General features: G+C 34.3%; 3 protein-coding genes across 4 annotated transcripts; all 3 read right to left on the reverse strand.

The window, feature by feature from the left end:
• Nucleotides 1-469: 469 nt before the first annotated feature.
• Nucleotides 470-2,132, reverse strand: LOC145094819 (2-oxoisovalerate dehydrogenase subunit alpha 2, mitochondrial-like). The gene is made up of 3 exons (XM_079032844.1): nt 1,350-2,132; nt 1,072-1,254; nt 470-948 (listed from the first exon to the last, which is right to left on the reverse strand). Exons 1-3 carry the CDS (start codon nt 1,368-1,370, stop codon nt 850-852), a joined length of 303 nt encoding a protein of 100 aa, XP_078888970.1. The 5' UTR covers nt 1,371-2,132; the 3' UTR covers nt 470-849.
• A 684-nt stretch (nt 2,133-2,816) lies between these two features.
• LOC145093654 (deoxyuridine 5'-triphosphate nucleotidohydrolase-like) lies at nt 2,817-4,262 on the reverse strand. The gene is made up of 3 exons (XM_079031852.1): nt 3,965-4,262; nt 3,297-3,388; nt 2,817-3,213 (listed from the first exon to the last, which is right to left on the reverse strand). Exons 1-3 carry the CDS (start codon nt 4,051-4,053, stop codon nt 2,984-2,986), a joined length of 411 nt encoding a protein of 136 aa, XP_078887978.1. The 5' UTR covers nt 4,054-4,262; the 3' UTR covers nt 2,817-2,983.
• Nucleotides 4,263-11,420: 7,158 nt separating this feature from the next.
• On the reverse strand, nt 11,421-16,606 carry LOC145093653 (deoxyuridine 5'-triphosphate nucleotidohydrolase-like). Of its 2 annotated transcripts, none has more exons than XM_079031851.1 (4): nt 16,396-16,606; nt 12,395-12,583; nt 11,901-11,992; nt 11,421-11,817 (listed from the first exon to the last, which is right to left on the reverse strand). In XM_079031851.1, the coding sequence occupies exons 2-4, from the start codon at nt 12,481-12,483 to the stop codon at nt 11,588-11,590; spliced, it is 411 nt and encodes a 136-aa protein (XP_078887977.1). In that variant the 5' UTR covers nt 12,484-12,583; nt 16,396-16,606; the 3' UTR covers nt 11,421-11,587. The 2 variants fall into 2 exon arrangements, with proteins under 2 accessions (XP_078887977.1, XP_078887976.1); XM_079031850.1 differs by having other exon boundaries at nt 12,395-12,591; nt 16,396-16,605.
• Nucleotides 16,607-20,050: the final 3,444 nt, after the last annotated feature.

Here is a 20,050-nt window from a genome sequence, read left to right on the forward strand (position 1 = left end):
TTATATACGTCACATTTCTGCAAAACAATAACTAAATTTAAAAAAAAAGTTTTTTTTTTTTAAAATACTGTTTTTAAGGAAACTTACATGACATGGTTATTCATAATATCCCCTAAGCCATTAATTAGGGAAGGAAGCACCATCCTGAAACCATTTCTCTCACACAACCACAAGTAACCATTCATTCCACAACTGAATAAATCCAACATAAAAACTTAAAATTAATTTTTTGTATAAAAAAAAGGATAAGTAGTTAAGTACATTGCTTAAATAGAAACAACAAACCTAGCATACACATCAATTGACCACATGTATCTTTGAGTTGGGTGCACTTGACTGAAAAAATTATAGTATGCAATAATTTGTAGGGCCAGGGGGTTACGTGGAGATACATATATAAATCAGAACAACTACAAAATATGATATCGTTTATGAATAATCACTTTCATTTTTTTTATACCCCTATTAACACACATACCCTGATGCAGTTCTCTAATGAAGCTCCTTCTAGGGAAGACCTAGATTTTCCAGGTGGAAAAGTCAATTTTATCCCAAAACTAACTTTCACATCTAAAACTATAGAGGAAAGGGCTCATTGTTATCGAGTGTTTAATGAAAATGGACATATAATCATGAATAGTGATTCAGTTCAGGTAAATACTAAAACTTTACTTATTTAATTAACAAGATCAATTCTTTTTATATTTCTTAAAGGTATAAAGGATCTTTTTGTCTTTAGATGCGTTCAAATTTTTGATGATTTTAATCTATGAAAGTAATTATAAAAGATCATAAAAAGTAAAACCTGAGGAAAAGAAAAAGTCATTTATGTTAAAAAAAAAAGATAAATTATATTCTTCCTTGTCTTTGTTCCTCATAGAAAATATTATCCATAACTTGCAGTGTTGTCATGTCAGCATACATTTTCACAGCAAGTTCTTTGTTAATCTGTATGTTGAAAAGACATAAAAAACGATACAAGAATTTCAAACTTTAATTAATAAAAAAACGATATAATATTGATGATTTTAATCTATGAATGTAATTAAAAAAGATCATAAAAAGTAAAACATGAGGAATGACAAAGTCATTGATGTTAAGAGTTGCAGCTGATGCAATATTGATTGCCTCTTCACCAATTGTTGTCAGATAAAATGATATTCTTCCTTGTCTTTGTGCCTCATAGAAAATAGTATCCACAACTTGGAGTGTTACCATGTCAACATACATTTTCACAACAAGTTCTTTGTTGATCTGTATGTTGAAAAGACAAAAAGATCCTTTATGCCTTTAAGAAATATAAAAAGAATTGATATTGTTAATTAAATAAGTTATGTTTTAGTATTTACCTGAACTGAATCACTATTCATGATTATATGTCCATTTTCATTAAGCACTTGATAACAAGGAGCCCTTTCATCTATACTTTAAGATGTGAAAGTTAGTTTGGGGGTAAATTTGACTTTTCCACCTGGAAAATCTAGGTCTTCCCTTGAAGGAGCTTCATTAGAGAATGGCATCAAGATATGTGTGTTAATAGGGGTATAAAAAAATGAAAGTGATTATTCATAAACAATATGCTTATGAATGTAAAGTTCTGGTAATCGCAAAATATCAAAAAATCATCTATAGATGCGTTCAAATTTTTGGAATAACCTAGCAACTTGTGTAAAACAACTACAAATGGACATAAAATATATACGAGAAAAACGATCTTACATCCATAGCATCGAGAATCAAGAGCAGTAACTTCATAATTAGGAGCAATAAATTCGCCTTGACCTCCACTCGATCTTCAACTCAAAAAGTGAAAAGAACAGATCGCACCTTCATATTTTTTATAATCAACAATAATGAAGCATTGATCAGTGGTAGATTTCAGATCAATTGATCATCATTGGCGATGAAACTTGGATTGATGGTGGATATTAATTTGGAGGCAGTAAGAAGACGCCAAGGAAGAATGTGAACGAGAATTTGACACCATCTGGAGGTGAATCGAGAGGAACGAAAGAGAGAGATCTATGAACACTATGTTCTCTCTCGATCTCTCGTTGATGATTTCGTCAGCGAAGGAAGCACCATGGCGGAACGATGAAGACTTCTTGTGTGTAAGAGAGAAGGGGGTAGAGAGAGAAAGATAGAATCGGTAAGTAATCAAGAGAGAATTTGATTTTCTTAAATTAGTTAAATTAATTTTTATGAAATAATATATTTTATCCCTAATATACCCCTCCGATCAATTATTTAAAAGTCTAATATACCATTAAAAGTGTTGATAATTACAAGTATCCCATCTTTGATCTAAGCCATTAAAATTTTCAATTTAACGTCCCACCTTTAGTTCTCGGGTTCTCGAGAAACTATAAGTTCTCAAAAAATTCCTTCCTATATATATATATATATATATATATATATATATATATATATATATATATATATATATATATATATATATATATATATATTCAAGGTTTACGAAATTATTTCTGTTATATATTATACAAAATATAATAAAAAATAATGAGGTATATGTTAAAAAAGGACACGTCAATAATATATGGATACCCTTTTGGCCATATTATTTTAAAATTTTCAAACACAATAAAATAACATTTGTTTTGTTGGGTTAATAATTTGATACACTTTTGAAAAACGATATACATAAGTTGTATAAGCAGTCCAAACACCCTCTTGAAACTATAAAACTAAATAAGTTAAGAGCTACAATGTTACATGCATAACTTTCAACATAATTATATTAGATAAAAATAAGTGTATAATTTTATAGAAATAAAAAACACGTAACATCAATGTTATCACCAAGTATAGGTGGTTTTCCGATTTATATTATTCAAAAGTGCATAATAATTCAACAAAAACAATTCCATTTGAAATTGACGCAAAGTTTGTACTCGTAAATTAACCATGTTAGGTATCATATCAAGAAGTGGTTATTGAATAGCATTGTGTAATGCATTAGTTACTTGTAACTAGTTGGTTGATTATTAAAAGGAGGGGTGACATCAATTAATTTTGGTGTGATTTTATTGTGTAAACCATCCAACCATGCAATATGATCGCCCGCTTTAAGTTCAAAGGGTGCACCCGAACTATTGTACATATCGACCCAAACCAGCGCATCTGAGCAGGGACCACAAATATACCCTTGATCGACTGAAAGGGATTGCTGCGACAAATCAGGTATAATAGCTACAAAACAAAACAAACCAAATCGATGGTATTTATAACAAACAATTAATTTGGCAAACAAATATTACAATAAAAATGCATACCAATGTGTAAACGTACTCCTGCAGGTATAATGAACCTCAAGTCCGTGGGAACCAACGTCCTATTCCAACCTGGTAATGTGATCGTCTTTGCACTGGATCGAATTAAACACTAACAAAAAAATATTAAACAATCAAAAATGAAATCATTGTTGGAGCTTTGTTCTACAAAATTACAATGTGAGACTTGTCCCATATAGGAGGAAGAGAAAACCTTTTCCCACCTTATAAGTCTTGTCCACACATTTATTTAACTGAATCAAGTAATGGGTTAAGCATCTTGAGTTTGGGTTGTGGTGTTGGACTAGTAAAATTGGGTTAGTAGTAGGCTTGGACTCATTGTACGATGACAATTGAACTTATTTAATTCAAAAAAAAATGATTCCTCAAAAAAAAAAAATTAAATATTAATTGTCAAAGATAAGGTCATGGGCCTTTAGGCTCTTCCTGACTAAATAATATATTTTATATATAGTCCAAAATTAAGTAGTAATTAATTTCAACTAGGTTCTGAGTTGCGTGTTTCTTGGGAAAAAAAAGGGGAGGGTACTCACACACCTTGAAATAATACCACCACATTTATATATAGTCCAAAATTAATTAGTAATTAATTTCAAGTAGGTTCTGAGTTGCGTGTTTCTTGGGAAAAAAAGGGGAGGGTACTCACACACCTTGAAATAATACCACCACACGGGAAAACAGCTTGCTCTGACACCCTATTCACAAGCACACGAGGCACTTGTTGAGTGTTGTTTGCCATGGCTGCTATCCGATGTTGAAATGAACGACACTTGACCTCGTTTTTGTAGTAATTAAATATTGGCCTTCTAACTGATCCGCTTATTTAATTACCTTATTACCTGAGACACTAATAACCAAACAAATGATCACTATATCACATCGAGACAAATGGTTATTGCATGTTCAAACAAATTTCATGACTAATAATCACAAAGATACCAGGATATGAAACGAAACCCTAAAGAAACTGAATTAATTTGTAGTAATTAAATATTGGCCTTCTAACTGATCCGCTTATTTAATTACCTTATTACCTGAGACACTAATAACCAAACAAATGATCACTATATCACATCTAGACAAATGGTTATTGCATGTTCAAACAAATTTCATGACTAATAATCACAAAGATACCAGGATATGAAACGAAACCCTAAAGAAACTGAATTAATTGATAAAATGATCATCCCCAAACTGAAAGGCGAAATTTATACTCAAAATTCAAACAACATTGCATTTAATTCACATTTAGATCACCAACCCAAATACGCATGCATCACGTTAGACTCAAGAGGTACAGACATAAAACCATGAGTCAGCAAAAATCGTAGATAAGTTACATATAAATAAGAAGATTGATGCGCCGCACCAATAACTAAACCCTAAAATTCATGAAAAATAACGATTTATTCAATTGAGTTAGAAGCACAGAGAGGGTAAGAGATGTTAAAGGAAGAGCGAAATCGAGAAACATACCTGCTTCGCTGATCTAGATGGAGTCGCGTTGGTGTCAGACAAAAGAATAGACAAATGAAAGTAGGGTATTAACTATTTTACATTGAAGTTATTTTTAGGGTTCGTGAGTTAATTAGGAGTTGTTTATGTGACAAGTCTTCAAAATAAAAGAAAAATAATGCACGAGTGTTTTTCATAAAGCTTGTAACCGGAAAAACTAACTACCAATTAATAATATTAATTTTAATGATATATATATATATATATATATATATATATATATTGTATTATATGTAGTTAAGTTTATTAAAAAAAGGTTATTTACTCATCTTTCCTCTCTCTTTCCTCACGGTTTTCTTCTGTCCTTTACTGAGATGATATCATGAAAATTCTCCCCTCTATCTAATACTAGAATGTTTTTTTATGTCATGTGGATTTGAGTTACTCTCCTTTTTTTTAAAAATATTTTGATATCAGGTTACTAGACCCTTGTGGGTAACTGTGTATCATGATTATTTTTTTATTGATCAATTTGACATATTCTTCCTTTATTGCATTTTTAAAATATCGAAATGTCAAAGGTGACACAGTAACTCTAGCTACCCCTATTAGAGACATAATTATCGATATCTACCTTTCTATTTCCAATCTTAAGTTATTGTGTTTGTTGTTGTTGTTTTGTGTTTTTATATATGTAAGTTACGATTAGACTATTTCTGTAACTAACTTTTTTTTTCTTTCACATTATCACATGGTGGAGCTCAAGAAGAGAACATGGAACGGGTTAAATACATATTAAAGATAAGCATTAAGTTTAAAGTTGCCAATATCAAATGGTATGGAGTTGGCATTTACTAGATTTTCGTTGTGCTCTGCGTTGCGTGGCTTGTTTTGAATCTTTGGTTGCCTACTCTTTGCCATTAAAATGTGTCTTGATAAAAATCATCGAGATTGTATATATATATATATATATATATATATATATATATATATATATATATATATATATATTTATATGATAATTCATATGGGAGGTCAATTAAACAAGAGAGTTCAGTTTTGAGAGGTCGTTCACTTGAAAATCGTTGAATTCTACAAGTAACTATCTAGTTGAGGTTGCTCCCCTGAACAAGTGTGATTGTAAGATATAAGTGTGATTTTTATATCTTGTTGGGCTAGTTTAGGTTAATTATGGTTCAAAACTTTTAATTTATTTCATTCTAGGCCCAATATGGCCCATAATGTTGAAATGAATTAATGTGGGTCCAATTAGAGCCCAATTAAGGGTTCTAAGCCCATGATAGTCAAATTGGAAGCTTATTGGTCCATTGAGTCCAATAAGGAAGTCCTAGTCCAAAAATGGACTTAAGCAAGAACTTCTAGGGTTTCCAATTGCTTGTTGACTATTTGTAGTATTTGTATGATGTATTTGGTTGAAGTTTTTGATGTTATAATAATAGGTGTCACACATGCTCTTAAGTTTTTTATTCAACATTTTACTTAGGTATAGTGATTACAAGACACAAAATTTCTAGTTGTGACACCTAAGCCCTATTTAAAGGGCCTTATAACCCTTCATTGCGGCTACCTTCGACCTTGAGAGCACCAGAGCAGCTGAGAGTCCTTGTGAGTGAGATAAGAGGCCATTATTCACCATTTTTGTGTGTATTTCCAAGAAAGGAAGAAGAAGGCCAAGCTAGGAGGAGCTTGGATCTACTTCCATTTCAGTAGAGGAAACTATTTGAGGTAACATTCAGAGCTTATTCTCGTGTTTTACTTGATATGGTCAAATCTAGGGTTTCTTCATGCCTTGTTTGCCTTGTATTTGGAGTGTGAGAGGTCCCATGGGGAAATGGTACCTAGATCTGGACCTTAGTAGGTCCAGAGAGTCCCAAATGCTCTGCTTTATGCCTTTCCTTTTGTGTTGGGGGCTTAGGTTGCCATTTTAGATGTCATTTCACCAAAAGAAGCCTTGTAGGCGTTGCATGGTAGCCAAGATTGTGACTTTACGTGATGAATGTGCTTGGGAGCGCTAGATCTATGAGTTGTTGGAGCGGATATGACCTCAGGAGCGAGATTGAGTTGATGCATGGCATGGACTCGCCGAGTCCGAAGAACAGACTCGGCGAGTAGCATGAAGATTGTCCTTAACCACTCAGCGAGTGGTCTTGCCGAGTTAAGGGTTGACTCAGTGAGTCAGGGAGAGTTGGAGAGGGTTGACAGATGGACTGAGTCGAGCTGGAACTCGCCGAGTTGTTCTTGAGACTCGGCGAGTTGAGTCGTGGTGGCCCTGTGATTCATGCCAGGTGGAACTCGTCGAGTTAGGGATGTACTCGACGTGTCAAGAGAGGATCCTAGGGAGTCAGTGAACACGTATAGACTCGCCGAGTCACTCTAGTGCTCTCGCCGAGTCCGGTCAAAGTTGACCGTTAACCCTTGACCAGAGTTGACCAGTGTTGACTTGATAGGGGTAGTCAACCTTAGTTGTAAAAGTGTTAATTAGAGATATATGATGTTATAGGAGGATTATAGCTCGGAGGATCGAGCACGAGTGATTTCTGGGATTCGCGACTTATTGAGATATACGAGGTGAGTCTTCTCACTATACTTTACCTTGAGTAGGTAATCAGAGTTATGTGATAGAGTATTTGTATGCTATATGTATGTTATGTGTTGTACTGCATTATTTCTATGTGAATTATGTTGTGCATGTTTATAGAGTTGGAACCGGAAGGTTCCCAGAGTTAGAACTAGTGGGTTCACAGAGTAGGGTCTACGGACCGACAGAGTTATAGCCTTGAGTGGCTAATATGTGTTATGTGTGGTATTTTTGGGAACTCACTAAGCTTTGTGCTTACGGTGTTGGTGTTTATTGTTTCAGGTACTAGCGATGACCGTGGGAAGGCGCCGGCTTGATCAGTACACACACATGGGATTTTTATGATATGTGATCTTGGGATTATTTGTATGACATTGATTGGAGTTTCAAATACTGATCTTTTATGAAAACTAAATGAATATGTTTTTAAATTATGCGAAAAATTGTTTTGAAATTCACGCTGTTACACCTTTGGTCCTCTCGATCGGATACTGCCTAGCATATCCGGATGCTGGCCTCCCCTTCGGTCCTCTCGACCGGATACTGGGGAACTATTCCTCCCTCTACTACTACCACATAACATGTATCACAATATCAGAATCTATCTAACATGGTTGGGTATGACTACCCCTTCGGCCCTACCAACTGAATACCTCGGGGACTATCTCCCCCTACTGTCACTAGCACATAGCATCATATCATACTAGCACATAAACATAACACAGGTAGTAGTAATCCCTAGATGAATATCACAGAGACAATCATCTACATACAACTCCTACTGGTGGGCCGGCATTGTGGCCGTAGACCCACCGCTACTGGAAGGTAACTCACCTCGAAGTAGCTGCTGATCTGATCGGGAACTGACTGTCTACTGTTGTTGTTGCTGCTCCGGAAATCCTCCGGCTGCAATTCCCACAACATACTCAATCAAACACTGCTAACTGTCATTTGGGTAAAATGACCATTTTACCCCTGATCATGCCCTAAGTCAAAGTCAGAGTCAACTTTCAGTTGAACCGACTCGCCGAGTCCCTACCCAAACAATTGTCCTGAATCCCGTTTCTACTCGTCGAGTTAGGCGATGACTCGACGAGTTCTCCTTCTAAACTGATATTCAAGTCTTTCATCCTACTCGCCGAGTTGTATGAACAACTCGTCGAGTTCATCTTCATCCGATGAACAATTATGCTAAGACTCGCCGAGTTGTATGAACAGCTCGCCGAGTTCTTCTTCATCCGAAGAACACTTATGCTGCGACTCGCCGAGTTGTATGAACAGCTCACCGAGTCCGTTCTTGATCTAAGGAGATTGCCTTGAACTCGTCGAGTCAGGGCATTGACTCCCCGAGTTCCTCCGTAGATGAGTTCAGCTTCCGACTCACTGAGTCACACCCCGTGACTCGTTGCTCACTCGACACTACGAAAAGGGGACAAACTCGGAGACTCGCGAACCGACTCGCCGAGTCAGATGAACGACTCGCCGAGTCGTTGCCATGCAACCATTAACTACACGGATTTGCTCGATTCCAGTCCATGCTATTCACAGATCTGGGCTCCTAGAGCATGAATCACACGTAAAGTTTCCAACTTTACGTGTAGATATTCACCAATAAGGGTTTTAGGGTTCAAAATGCACCCAAAAGGGTAGATCTAGGGTCTTCATGCAATGAGGGTCCATAAAGGCAACAGATCTGAGCTCCTGCGGCTCAACCATGCCTAGATCTAAGGGCCAATCAGCTTATTACGAAATAATTTGCACATACAAGCTTGGGGATTGGCTCAAGAATGACTTAAATGAAGTAATAAGCATAGAAACAGGGGGAAAACGGGTTATACCTCAAAGGAACTACTGAGAGAGCACAAAGATGCTTGGATCCCTTCCCTTCCTCTTGATCTACTTCCCTTTTGCCTCAAAACCTTCAAGAACACACAACAATTGCTTCAAACTCTCTATGAATAGCTTAGAAGGAGGGTTGGAAGCTCTGGGGGGGGGGGGGTGAATGGGGGTTGGCTTGGGGCAGATATGTTGTTTAAATAGGGTGCAAACCCCTGAAACTTAGGGTTTCATCCAACAGCGGTGACTCGCCAAGTCCGGAATATGGACTTGCCGAGTCACCAACTTAAACGTGTCCCGGAGTCCCGTCTCTACTCGATGAGTTGGACCTATGACTCATCGAGTCCAAGGCTAAAAATGGAAAATACTCAAATAAGATTTACGTACCAGGAACCAGGTGCTACAATGTCTCACAAAATATAGGTGGTCTCAAATGAACCTCTACCTATATATATATATATATATATATATATATATATATATATATATGTATATATATATATATATAGGAGGGTTCAATTGAGAAAAAAAATGTTGAGAATGGGGGAATCATTCTCGACCAATCATTTATTTTTGCAGCAGAAGTCTCCAACGTACCAGCAGAAATGGGAAAGGAATGCACATATCTTTTCCAACAAAACATGTTTCCTTAAATTATGCTAAACATTACCTTAATATATACAAAAACATAGTTTTTTCGGTTTTTTTTTTTAATTTTTAAGAAGCTATTTTTATCGAAAAATGATTTTAAATATACCAAAATTCATGATTTTTTATTCTCTACAAATAGACATCCATATTGATATAGTTTTAAGATAAAATAAAAAAGTTAATTTTTTTTATATTTTCAGCTATCGTTATTCATAAGTGAATAAAAATGAATCTGGTTTTTACTACAGTACATTCGTTATTCACTTATGAATAAAGCTATGATTAATTTTTTTTTTTACAATTTAAGTATCATTCATATATGAAATATAGCATATACTAAACATAGTATATTCATATTTACGTAGTATATTCACTTGTGAATGTTAGATGGTATATTCACTTATAAATATTATATGATATTTTCATATGTGAATATTATATAGTAGTACATGGTATATCACATGAAAATAATACATCGTATATTCACTTATGAATAATAGTTGATATATTCATATGTGAATATTGCACAGTATATTCATATATGAATATTACAATGTGTTTTCAGAAATATATAATTTTTTTATATGTTATTCATACATACTTGCATATTTGTTTTGTGTTTTAATAATCACATATTGATTCAGATGAGAAAACATATTCATATGTGAATATAACGTGGTAATTTAGTTTATGCATTTCATCAAACAGTTGGAGTGCATTCAAGTTAACTTTTTTAAAAATGTGATAAATATGATACTTTGACTGCTTAAATCTTACAAAATAGTAGATTGGTGGAGAAATATATGAAAATTTCTAACAAAAAAGGATTTGATCTTTTTCTAACCTTAATTTCGATGTTTTATTTGATGAACGATGTTGAATGAATGATACGAATTGATTATTTTTGTTGATTATCGATGATGTTCTAATGATTCTGGGAGTATAATTAATCGTAGATATTGAAGATATGTTCATATTCAAACAGAATTGAAGGTTCGATTGAAAGAGCAAAAAACGAATGAATTTCAACTGTTCGTATTTGTGATTGAAGGCTATTATATCATATTTACAAGTTTGTCACCGTGTCTTTTATGTTTAGAGGCTAATTAAATGAGTGGCTGACAATGATTCCCCCATTCTCAACCTTTTTTATTTTCTCAACTGAACTCACCTATATATATATATATATATATATATATATATATATATATATATATATATATTCAAGGTTTACGAAATTATTTATGTTATATATTGTACCAAATATAATAAAAAGTAACGAGGTATATTTCAAAAAAGGACACGTCAATAATATATGGATACCCTTTTGGCCATATTATTTTAAAATTTTCAAACACAATAAAATAACCTTTGTTTTGTTGGGTTAATAATTTGATAAACACTTTTGAAAAACGATATACATAAGTTGAATAAGCAGTCCAAACACCTTTTGAAACTATAAAACTAAATAAGTGTATAGCTTTCATGCATAACTTTCAACATGATTATATTAGATAAAAGTAAGTGTATAATTTTATAGAAATAAAAAACACATAACATCAACGTTATCACCAAGTATAGGTGGTTTTCCGATTTATATTATTCAAAAGTGCATAATAATTCAACAAAAACAATTCCATCTGAAATTGACGCAAAGTTTGTACTCGTAAATTAACCATGTTAGGTATCATATCAAGAAGTGGTTATTGAATAGCGTTGTGTAATGCATTAGTTAATTGTAACTAGTTGGTTGATTATTAAAAGGAGGGGTGACATCAATTAATTTTGGTGTGATTTTATTGTGTAAAACATCCAACCATGCAATATGATCGCCGGCTTTAAGTTTAAAGGGTGAACCCGACCTATTGTACATATCGACCCAAACCAGAGCATCTGAGCAGGGACCACACATATACCCTTGATTAACTGAAAGGGATTGCTGCGACAAATAAGGTATAATAGCTACAAAACAAAACAAACCAAATCGATGGTATTTATAACAAACAATTAATTTGGCAAACAAATATTACAATAAAAATGCATACCAATGTGTAAACATACTCCCGCAGGTATAATGAACCTCAAGTCCGTGGGAACCAACGTCCTATTCCAACCTTGTAATGTGATCGTCTTTGCACTGGATCGAATTAAACACAAACGAAAAAAATATTAAACAATCAAAAATGAAATCATTGTTGGAGCTTTGTTCTACAAAATTACAATGTGGGACTTGTCCCATATAGGAGGAAGAGAAAATTTTTTCCCACCTTATAAGTCTTGTCCACTCATTTATTCAAATGAATCAAGTAATGGGTTAAGCATCTTGGGTTTGGGTTGTGGTGTTGGACTAGTCAAATTGGGTTAGTAGTAGGCTTGGACTTATTAAATATTAATGGTCAAAGATAAGGTCTTGGGCCTTTAGGCTCTTCTTGACTAAATAATATTTTTTATATATAATCCAAAATTAATTAGTAATTAATTTCAACTAGGTTCTGAGTTGCGTGTTTCTTGGGAAAAAAAGGGGAGAGTACTCACACACCTTGAAATAATACCACCACACGGGAAAACAGCTTGCTCTGACACCCTATTCACAAGCACACGAGGCACTTGTTGAGTGTTGTTTGCCATGGCTGCTATCCGATGCTGAAATGAACGACACTTGACCTCGTTTTGGTAGTAATTAAATATTGGCCTTCTAACTGATCCGCTTATTTAATTACCTTATTACCTGAGACACTAATAGCCAAACAAATGATCACTATATCACATCTAGACAAATGGTTATTGCATGTGCAAACAAATTTCATGACTAATAATCACAAAGATACCAGGATATGAAACGAAACCCTAAAGAAACTGAATTAATTGATAAAATGATCATCCCCAAACTGAAAGGCGAAATTTATACTCAAAATTCAAACAACATTGCATTTAATTCACATTTAGATCACCAACCCAAATACGCATGCATCACGTTAGACTCAAGACGTACAGAGATAAAATCATGAGTCAGCAAAAATCGTAGATAAGTTACATATAAATAAGAAGATTGATGCGCCGCACCAATAACTAAACCCTAAAATTCATGAAAAATAACGATTTAGTCAATTGAGTTAGAAGCACAGAGAGGGTAAGAGATGTTAAAGGAAGAGCGAAATCGAGAAACATACCTGCTTCGCTAATCTAGATGGAGTCGCGTTGGTGTCAGACAAAAGAATAGACAAATGAAAGTAGGGTATTAACTATTTTACATTGAAGTTATTTTTAGGGTTCGTGAGTTAATTAGGAGTTGTTTATGTGACAAGTCTTCAAAATAAAAGAAAAATAATGCACGAGTGTTTTTCATAAAGCTTGTAACCGGAAAAACTAACTACCAATTAATAATATTAATTTTAATGATATATATATATATATATATATATATATATATATATATATATATATATATATATATTGTATTATATGTAGTTAAGTTTATTTAAAAAAGGTTATTTACTTATCTTTCCTCTCTCTTTCCTCACGGTTTTCTTCTGATGATATCATGAAAATTCTCCCCTCTATCTAATACTAAAATGTTTTTTTATGTCATGTGGATTTGAGTTACTCTCCTTTTTTTTAGATAATATTTTGATATCAGGTTACTAGACCCTTATGGGTAACTATGTATCATGATTATTTTTTTATTGCTCAATTTGACATATTCTACCTTTATTGCATTTTTAAAATATCGAAATGTCAAAGGTGACACAGTAACTCTAGCTACCCCTATTAGAGACATAATTATCGATATCTACCTTTCTATTTCCAATCTTAATTTTATTCTTATTGTTATTGTGTTTGTTGTTGTTGTTTTGTGCTTTTATATATGTAAGTTACGATTAGACTATTTTTGTAACTAACTTTTTTTTCTTTCACATCATCACATGGTGGAGCTCAAGAAGAGAACATGGAAAGGGTTAAATACATATTAAAGATAAGCATTAAGTTTAAAGTTGCCAATATCAAATGGTATGGAGTTGGCATTTACTAGATTTTCGTTGTGCTCTGCGCCGCGTGGCTTGTTTTGAATCTTTGGTTGCCTACTCTTTGCCATTGAAATGTGTCTTGATAAAAATCATCGAGATTGTATTTAACAAACTATATATATATATATATATATATATATATATATATATATATATATATATATATATATATATATATATATTGAAACAGCAAATCTTATCTACTCCTAACTCAAGGTTTTAGGAAAGTTTGTCATGGCTTCGTCATGGGCCGCCATGGCTCCAAAGCTTGTATCTGCCTCCACGCTTTAACAAAATGCTGCCTTAAATCAAATATGTATATAAAAATGAATTACAGTATATATATATATATATATATATATATATATATATATATATATATATATAATTATTAATTATATACAAAATTGTCAACTTAAGCCACGTCTTACGAACGACATGACTCACCACAACTGGTAAAAGCTTGAGGTTTGACATTGTCGTCATGTCATGCCTAATGTTATTTAGAACCTTGCCTAAACTACTCATTAATTCCATTTATTTCCACGATGGGACTTGCACACTCAACCTTAAGGAAAGAGGGCAACACCTGATACCGTAGGTCTAGATGCCATTTTATGTTTAAAATATTTGTCAAACCAAAAAGTAACTTATAAATCATTTTTAAAAAACTTGCATAAAATAAAATTTCAAAGAGCGTATGAAGTTTTTCGAAAATTCTTACAAATTTACGAGTTTTCCTTTATAAAAAAAAACATTTATCATTTTCTTTCCAGCATATATAGATTTAAGTGAACATACAAATTGGTTAATTTAAATATTTAATCTTTTATCATGTATGCATAAATTAGATTCTCTTAATATTTTCCAGCTTTTGTTTATATTCTATTTTTTATCAAACAATCAATCATTCTAATTTTCATATACATTGATACAAAATGTTCCATCATTTTACACAAAAGTTAATAAATCTTAAAAACTATTTCTTAAATTATTTATCACCCAAAGTAATATTCATTATAAGTGTATAATAAAAATCTCACTTTAAAACGATTATATTTAAATAAGCAAAGTCGAATTTAACTATTTTTATTAAAATGATTATTAACATGAATCTACATTTGCAAATACACATAATATAATTATGGCATTTAGCATTTATAATATTGCCAATAATATATGGGATGCAAAAAATTTCATCCAAATAAATAATGTGAAGAACTTTTATTTGGTAATTACTGTAATTTAATGAAATGTACGTGTGTTTCTTAAATGACTAGTAGCATGAACAAATAAGCACCCTTTCCACACTTCAAATCTTGTAGGACCTAAGATATTAAACCTTACCCTAGTCCACCACAAATATATGTATTACTAGAAGTGTACATGAACAAATTATGGCAATTTACTACCCAAACATGCAAATAGGTTATTAGGTCAAATTCTCAGATTTTGACCTAAAATAACAGTCTGTTCGAGGCCACTTTAGCACCACTTAAACCTATAAAAATTTCAACTTTATTCTATATTCAGATATTTCATACTTTTATCTTTAAAAGTACTACTTGCACAGGTCCAACCTATTTTTCTACAATTTTCTATGAATTTTACAAGGCAGAATGTCGGTGCAGCTAATTTCCGACCAGTCAGTGAAAAAGACGATTTTCACCTTGGTTAGGGACAATACCAAGTCTTGGAAAAAATCATGGACAAACTAAACCCAAAATTAAAACTTTGAGAGTTTACGGATCATAAATACGACTTCTGATGATTTTTCTAGATTTTTTTGAAAACAGGGACAGATTAGTAATTTTTCATAATTTTCCCAGCATTGCATTTTAATGGTTAATTAACAACTTAACCCATTAAGCCACAACCAAAATCAATTATAAAGATGTAAATCTAGTTCTTAACAGTAGCAACATGTATAGAAGTTAAAATAACAATTCTAACCTCAATCCATGATTCAAAATACATTGTTTATATGGGAAAACAAAGTACTTTGCTAAAAGAGAAAACACGACTAGGGCTTGAGTTTTCTCCACCATTAAGCCACATTAGGGACTGCTTTGAAGACCTTTTGAATGGTTCAAAACATGGCCTTTTTATAGAAAGATACCTCATGAAAAATCACTAGGATTGACATAGAAAGAAGCATGAAATCTAGCAACAAAAGAAAGGCATCGATTCCATGATTTTGAGCAATTCTTGAACATGATTAACAACACATTGAGGAGTGTTCATAACAAGATTTTGACAGCCAAGGAACCACTAAACACACCCAATAGGGCTGAAAAATTAACAATACATAACTTCAAGAATTGAGACTAGGAAGCATTATGATCAAGAGTGTCAAATAAAAAGCAATTGACAATGTTTTCAACCAATTCACACTAATTGAAGATGAATTATCATGAGAAGAAAGACCATAGGCTTACAAAGAGGAAGAAACCATCTCCAATAGCCTCAAGTAATTGTAGTATGAACACATGAAGAAGAAGGATCAAGAACTTACCAAGAGTATTGATCAATTACTAGACTTGATTAGAACCACAACCGATGCTTCCTTCCTTCTCCTGCCGACCGAATACACTAACCCAAAAATTGTCGACCTCTCCTGCCTTGCCCTCTCTATGCGATCGGTTTTTTTTTGTTTTTTTTTTTTATAATTTCCACTTCTGGTCCTCTATGGCAGCCCAAGGGAAGGGTTAAGCCCCAAGGAAGAGTTTGGGTTGAATAGTACTCGCAAGAAGAAAACGGGCATGGGAAAAAACGAATGGAGCCTTCAATTGCATTAAACACATGGACCATTGAATTACGAAGTTTCAATTCAATTTTTCAAAAAAAAAAAACTCCCTACACTTTCATGATTTAATTACTAACAATCATAATCCAATTAGTTTGGCAATCTAAGTTTCTTTTTATGACAATTTAGCCTCTCAACCTTCAATTTCATTAAACACATGGACCATTGAATTACGAAGTTTCAATTCGATTTTTCAAAAAAAAAAACTCCCTACACTTTCATGATTTAATTACTAACAATCATAATCCAATTAGTTTGGCAATCTAAGTTTCTTTTTATGACAATTTAGCCTCTCAACCTTAATTACACCAATAAAAAAAACTATATTTTAACCTATTTTCCACAAAACCAATTAATTAAATTATATACCCCTTCAATTTAAATTAACTCTTTTAGGTATTAAATATTATATTTTTTTATTTGATTTCTTCCATTTTAACCCTATAAAGCTAATATATATATATATATATATATATATATATATATATATATATATATATATATATATATATTCTTCGAGTAGCTGAACGTTAACGTCATTGACGGAAGGATTTTCGGGTCGTTACACCCTTAGCATTAGCACCGGTACAATCAATGTCAGGAAATACTGGATGAAGAGGTTGTAGATCAATAAATGATAAGTCCATAGCATAAACTTCATGATCCACATCCGACTCATCAGGGATGTCTTTAGTTTTTAGTTCTTCTTCAGCAAGAATCACTGGTCGGAGTGTTTTAAATTAAATTCTCCCCCTTTTTGGAATCATCAATTTGAGAGGGAGGCACCATATTAAGTGAAAGATACTGATTATCATCAATAGAGATTAGAGGAGGACTGCTTGGTGGTGGTGGATTTGATGGAGGAGGCAACATGGATGTAGAATTTCCGCTAGAAGAAGGAGTACATTTAGAAACAGGTGGCGGTTGTTGATCATCAGCCGAAGAAGATTGATTTCCTTCATCCTCAGTTTCAATGTGATCGCTTGTAACAATAAAATTGATCTCAGCGACATCCATTTCGATTGTGGAAAGACGCTGATTCATGTGGAGGTCAATTAAACAAGAGAGTTCAGTTTTGAGAGGTCGTTCACTTGAAAATCATTGAATTCTACAAGTATGTAACATCCCAAAATTCAAGCCCAAAAATTTCATTTTAATTATTTATTTCATAAAAGCATTCATTAGAAAATACTGTGCCAACACGTCATTTCATAAAACAATGTATCATGTTTGAAACCCACGTCATAAACAAATATCATATCAGAGTACAATCCCAGAAAACTTCGTGCGGAAAATCATATGTGTGTGTGATGTCATGCTATGCCGCCGGCTCCTGCCCCTTAGACGAAGAGGTACCTGAAACCAAAAACTGAAACCGTAAGCACAAAGCTTAGTGAGTTCCCCCATCATACCACATACCATACAATACCATCGGTATCTTTCAACCGGTAACCATCATCGGTATCTTTCAACCGGTAGTCATCATCGGTATCTTACAACCGGTAATCATCATCGATATCTGTCAATCGGTAATCATCATCGGTACCTTCAACTAGTAACTGGGGTCTATTCCGCCCCCTACTACTAGCATACAACAACAAGGTATAAGCATACAATCAGGCATATCCGAGTACTGACCTACCCTTCGGTCCTAAGGGCCACTGTCAGGGGAAAACTATCCCTATCATACACGTAACATATCATACAGATATATCTCATAACCAAACACATATCCATACCAAGATAATTATCACAAAGACAATCATCTTCTAAAATACTCCTACTTGGTGGGCCGGCATTGTGGCCTTAGACCCACCCCTACTGGAAGGTAACTCACCTCAAAATGATGGCTGTTGAAAAGTTGTTCCGCAAATGTCTGACAGCTGTTCTGGTGATCCCCCGGCTATATTTCCATAAAACACTTAATCAGACATTGATACCATTCCCAGGGTAAAATGACTATTTTACCCTTGACCGATTCCAAACCAAAGTCAAGTCAAAGTCAAAGTCAACTTCCAGTTGACCCGACTCGCTGAGTTGGCTTGCCAACTCGCCGAGTCCATATCCAGTCATAAACCTTACTCCCGTCTCTACTCGTCGAGTTAGGCATTGACTCGACGAGTTCACTTCCTAACTGATACTCAATGGTCCTTCATCCGACTCGCCGAATTGTATGAACAACTCGTCGAGTTAATCTTCATCCGATGAACACGTTCTGTCCTCGACTCGCCGAGTTGATGAACAACTCGTCGAGTTCTATTAAGATTACCTTGGACTCGCCGAGCACCTTCGTGCACTCGCTGAGTCCCATGAACTTTCAGATTTATGGTTTAGTCCAGAACGTTGGGTCACTCCCCAGAGACCCCCTTAAAACCTTTCCACACTCAACTGGGTCCTTTCGACCCTCAACAGAATGGGACAGAACCCCCTAGACTCGCCGAGTTGGTCACGTCCATACCCTAAATCTTTGCTTTCTGATGTACATCCTTTGATCAAAATATAGATCCAAGCTTCTATAATCGATCTAGCACGTAAAGTTACAAACTTTACATGCTTGCATGGGACTTTGAGCTCAAAAGGACATAAAACAAGCTCATATGGCACATGGGACCTTTCATGGGTGCAAAAGCAACCCAAATCTACTTAGTCACTCCTTTCATGCTGTGATTCAGAAGCTTAAACCCCCAACCGTGTTTGCAAACATTGTTTGCCACCAAAAATGGCTCATAAAAGCCCTAAACCTCCCCAAAGAGGGATCTAACAAATGAATGAGCAAGGTCACAACTTTTTACCTTCAATGAGCTGAAGAAGGTGCACAAACCCAGGTTCCCTTTATCTCTACTTGCTTCCTCAAGCTTCTCTCCTTCCTTATTAAGATCACAAGCACCAAAATCCACCAACAAGGCTTAGATTGCTTAAAAAAATGGCTAGGGTTTCAGTGAGGGGTGTTTAGGAGCATAAAGGAGTGATGGAGGCTGCATAAGGTTGTTTAAATAGGGTGCAAACCCCTGGATTAGAGTTTTTGTCCAGACAACGGCTACTCGCCGAGTCTAGGACCCAACTCGCCGAGTCCACAACTGAAACTCCGCGTCTCATCCCGCTTCTACTCAACGAGTCAGTCCTTCGACTCCCCGAGTCCAAGGCCAAAATTGCAAATCATTAAAAGAATTAAATACAAAAATACGTACCAAGAACCAGGTGCTACAAAGTAACTATCTAGTTAAGGTTGCTCCCATGAACAGTTGCTCGAGTGGAAAGAACTTGTTGAATATCAGAGTGCAATTTAGTCTAAGCTGGTGATGGATGATCACACTCTACTTCATGAGCATCATGGGTACAAAATAGTGATATTCGAACATGATCA

Source organism: Lactuca serriola, chromosome 3 (genome assembly GCF_051521515.1).
Source record: "Lactuca serriola cultivar US96UC23 chromosome 3, Lser_US96UC23_V15, whole genome shotgun sequence".
NCBI lineage: Eukaryota > Viridiplantae > Streptophyta > Magnoliopsida > Asterales > Asteraceae > Lactuca > Lactuca serriola.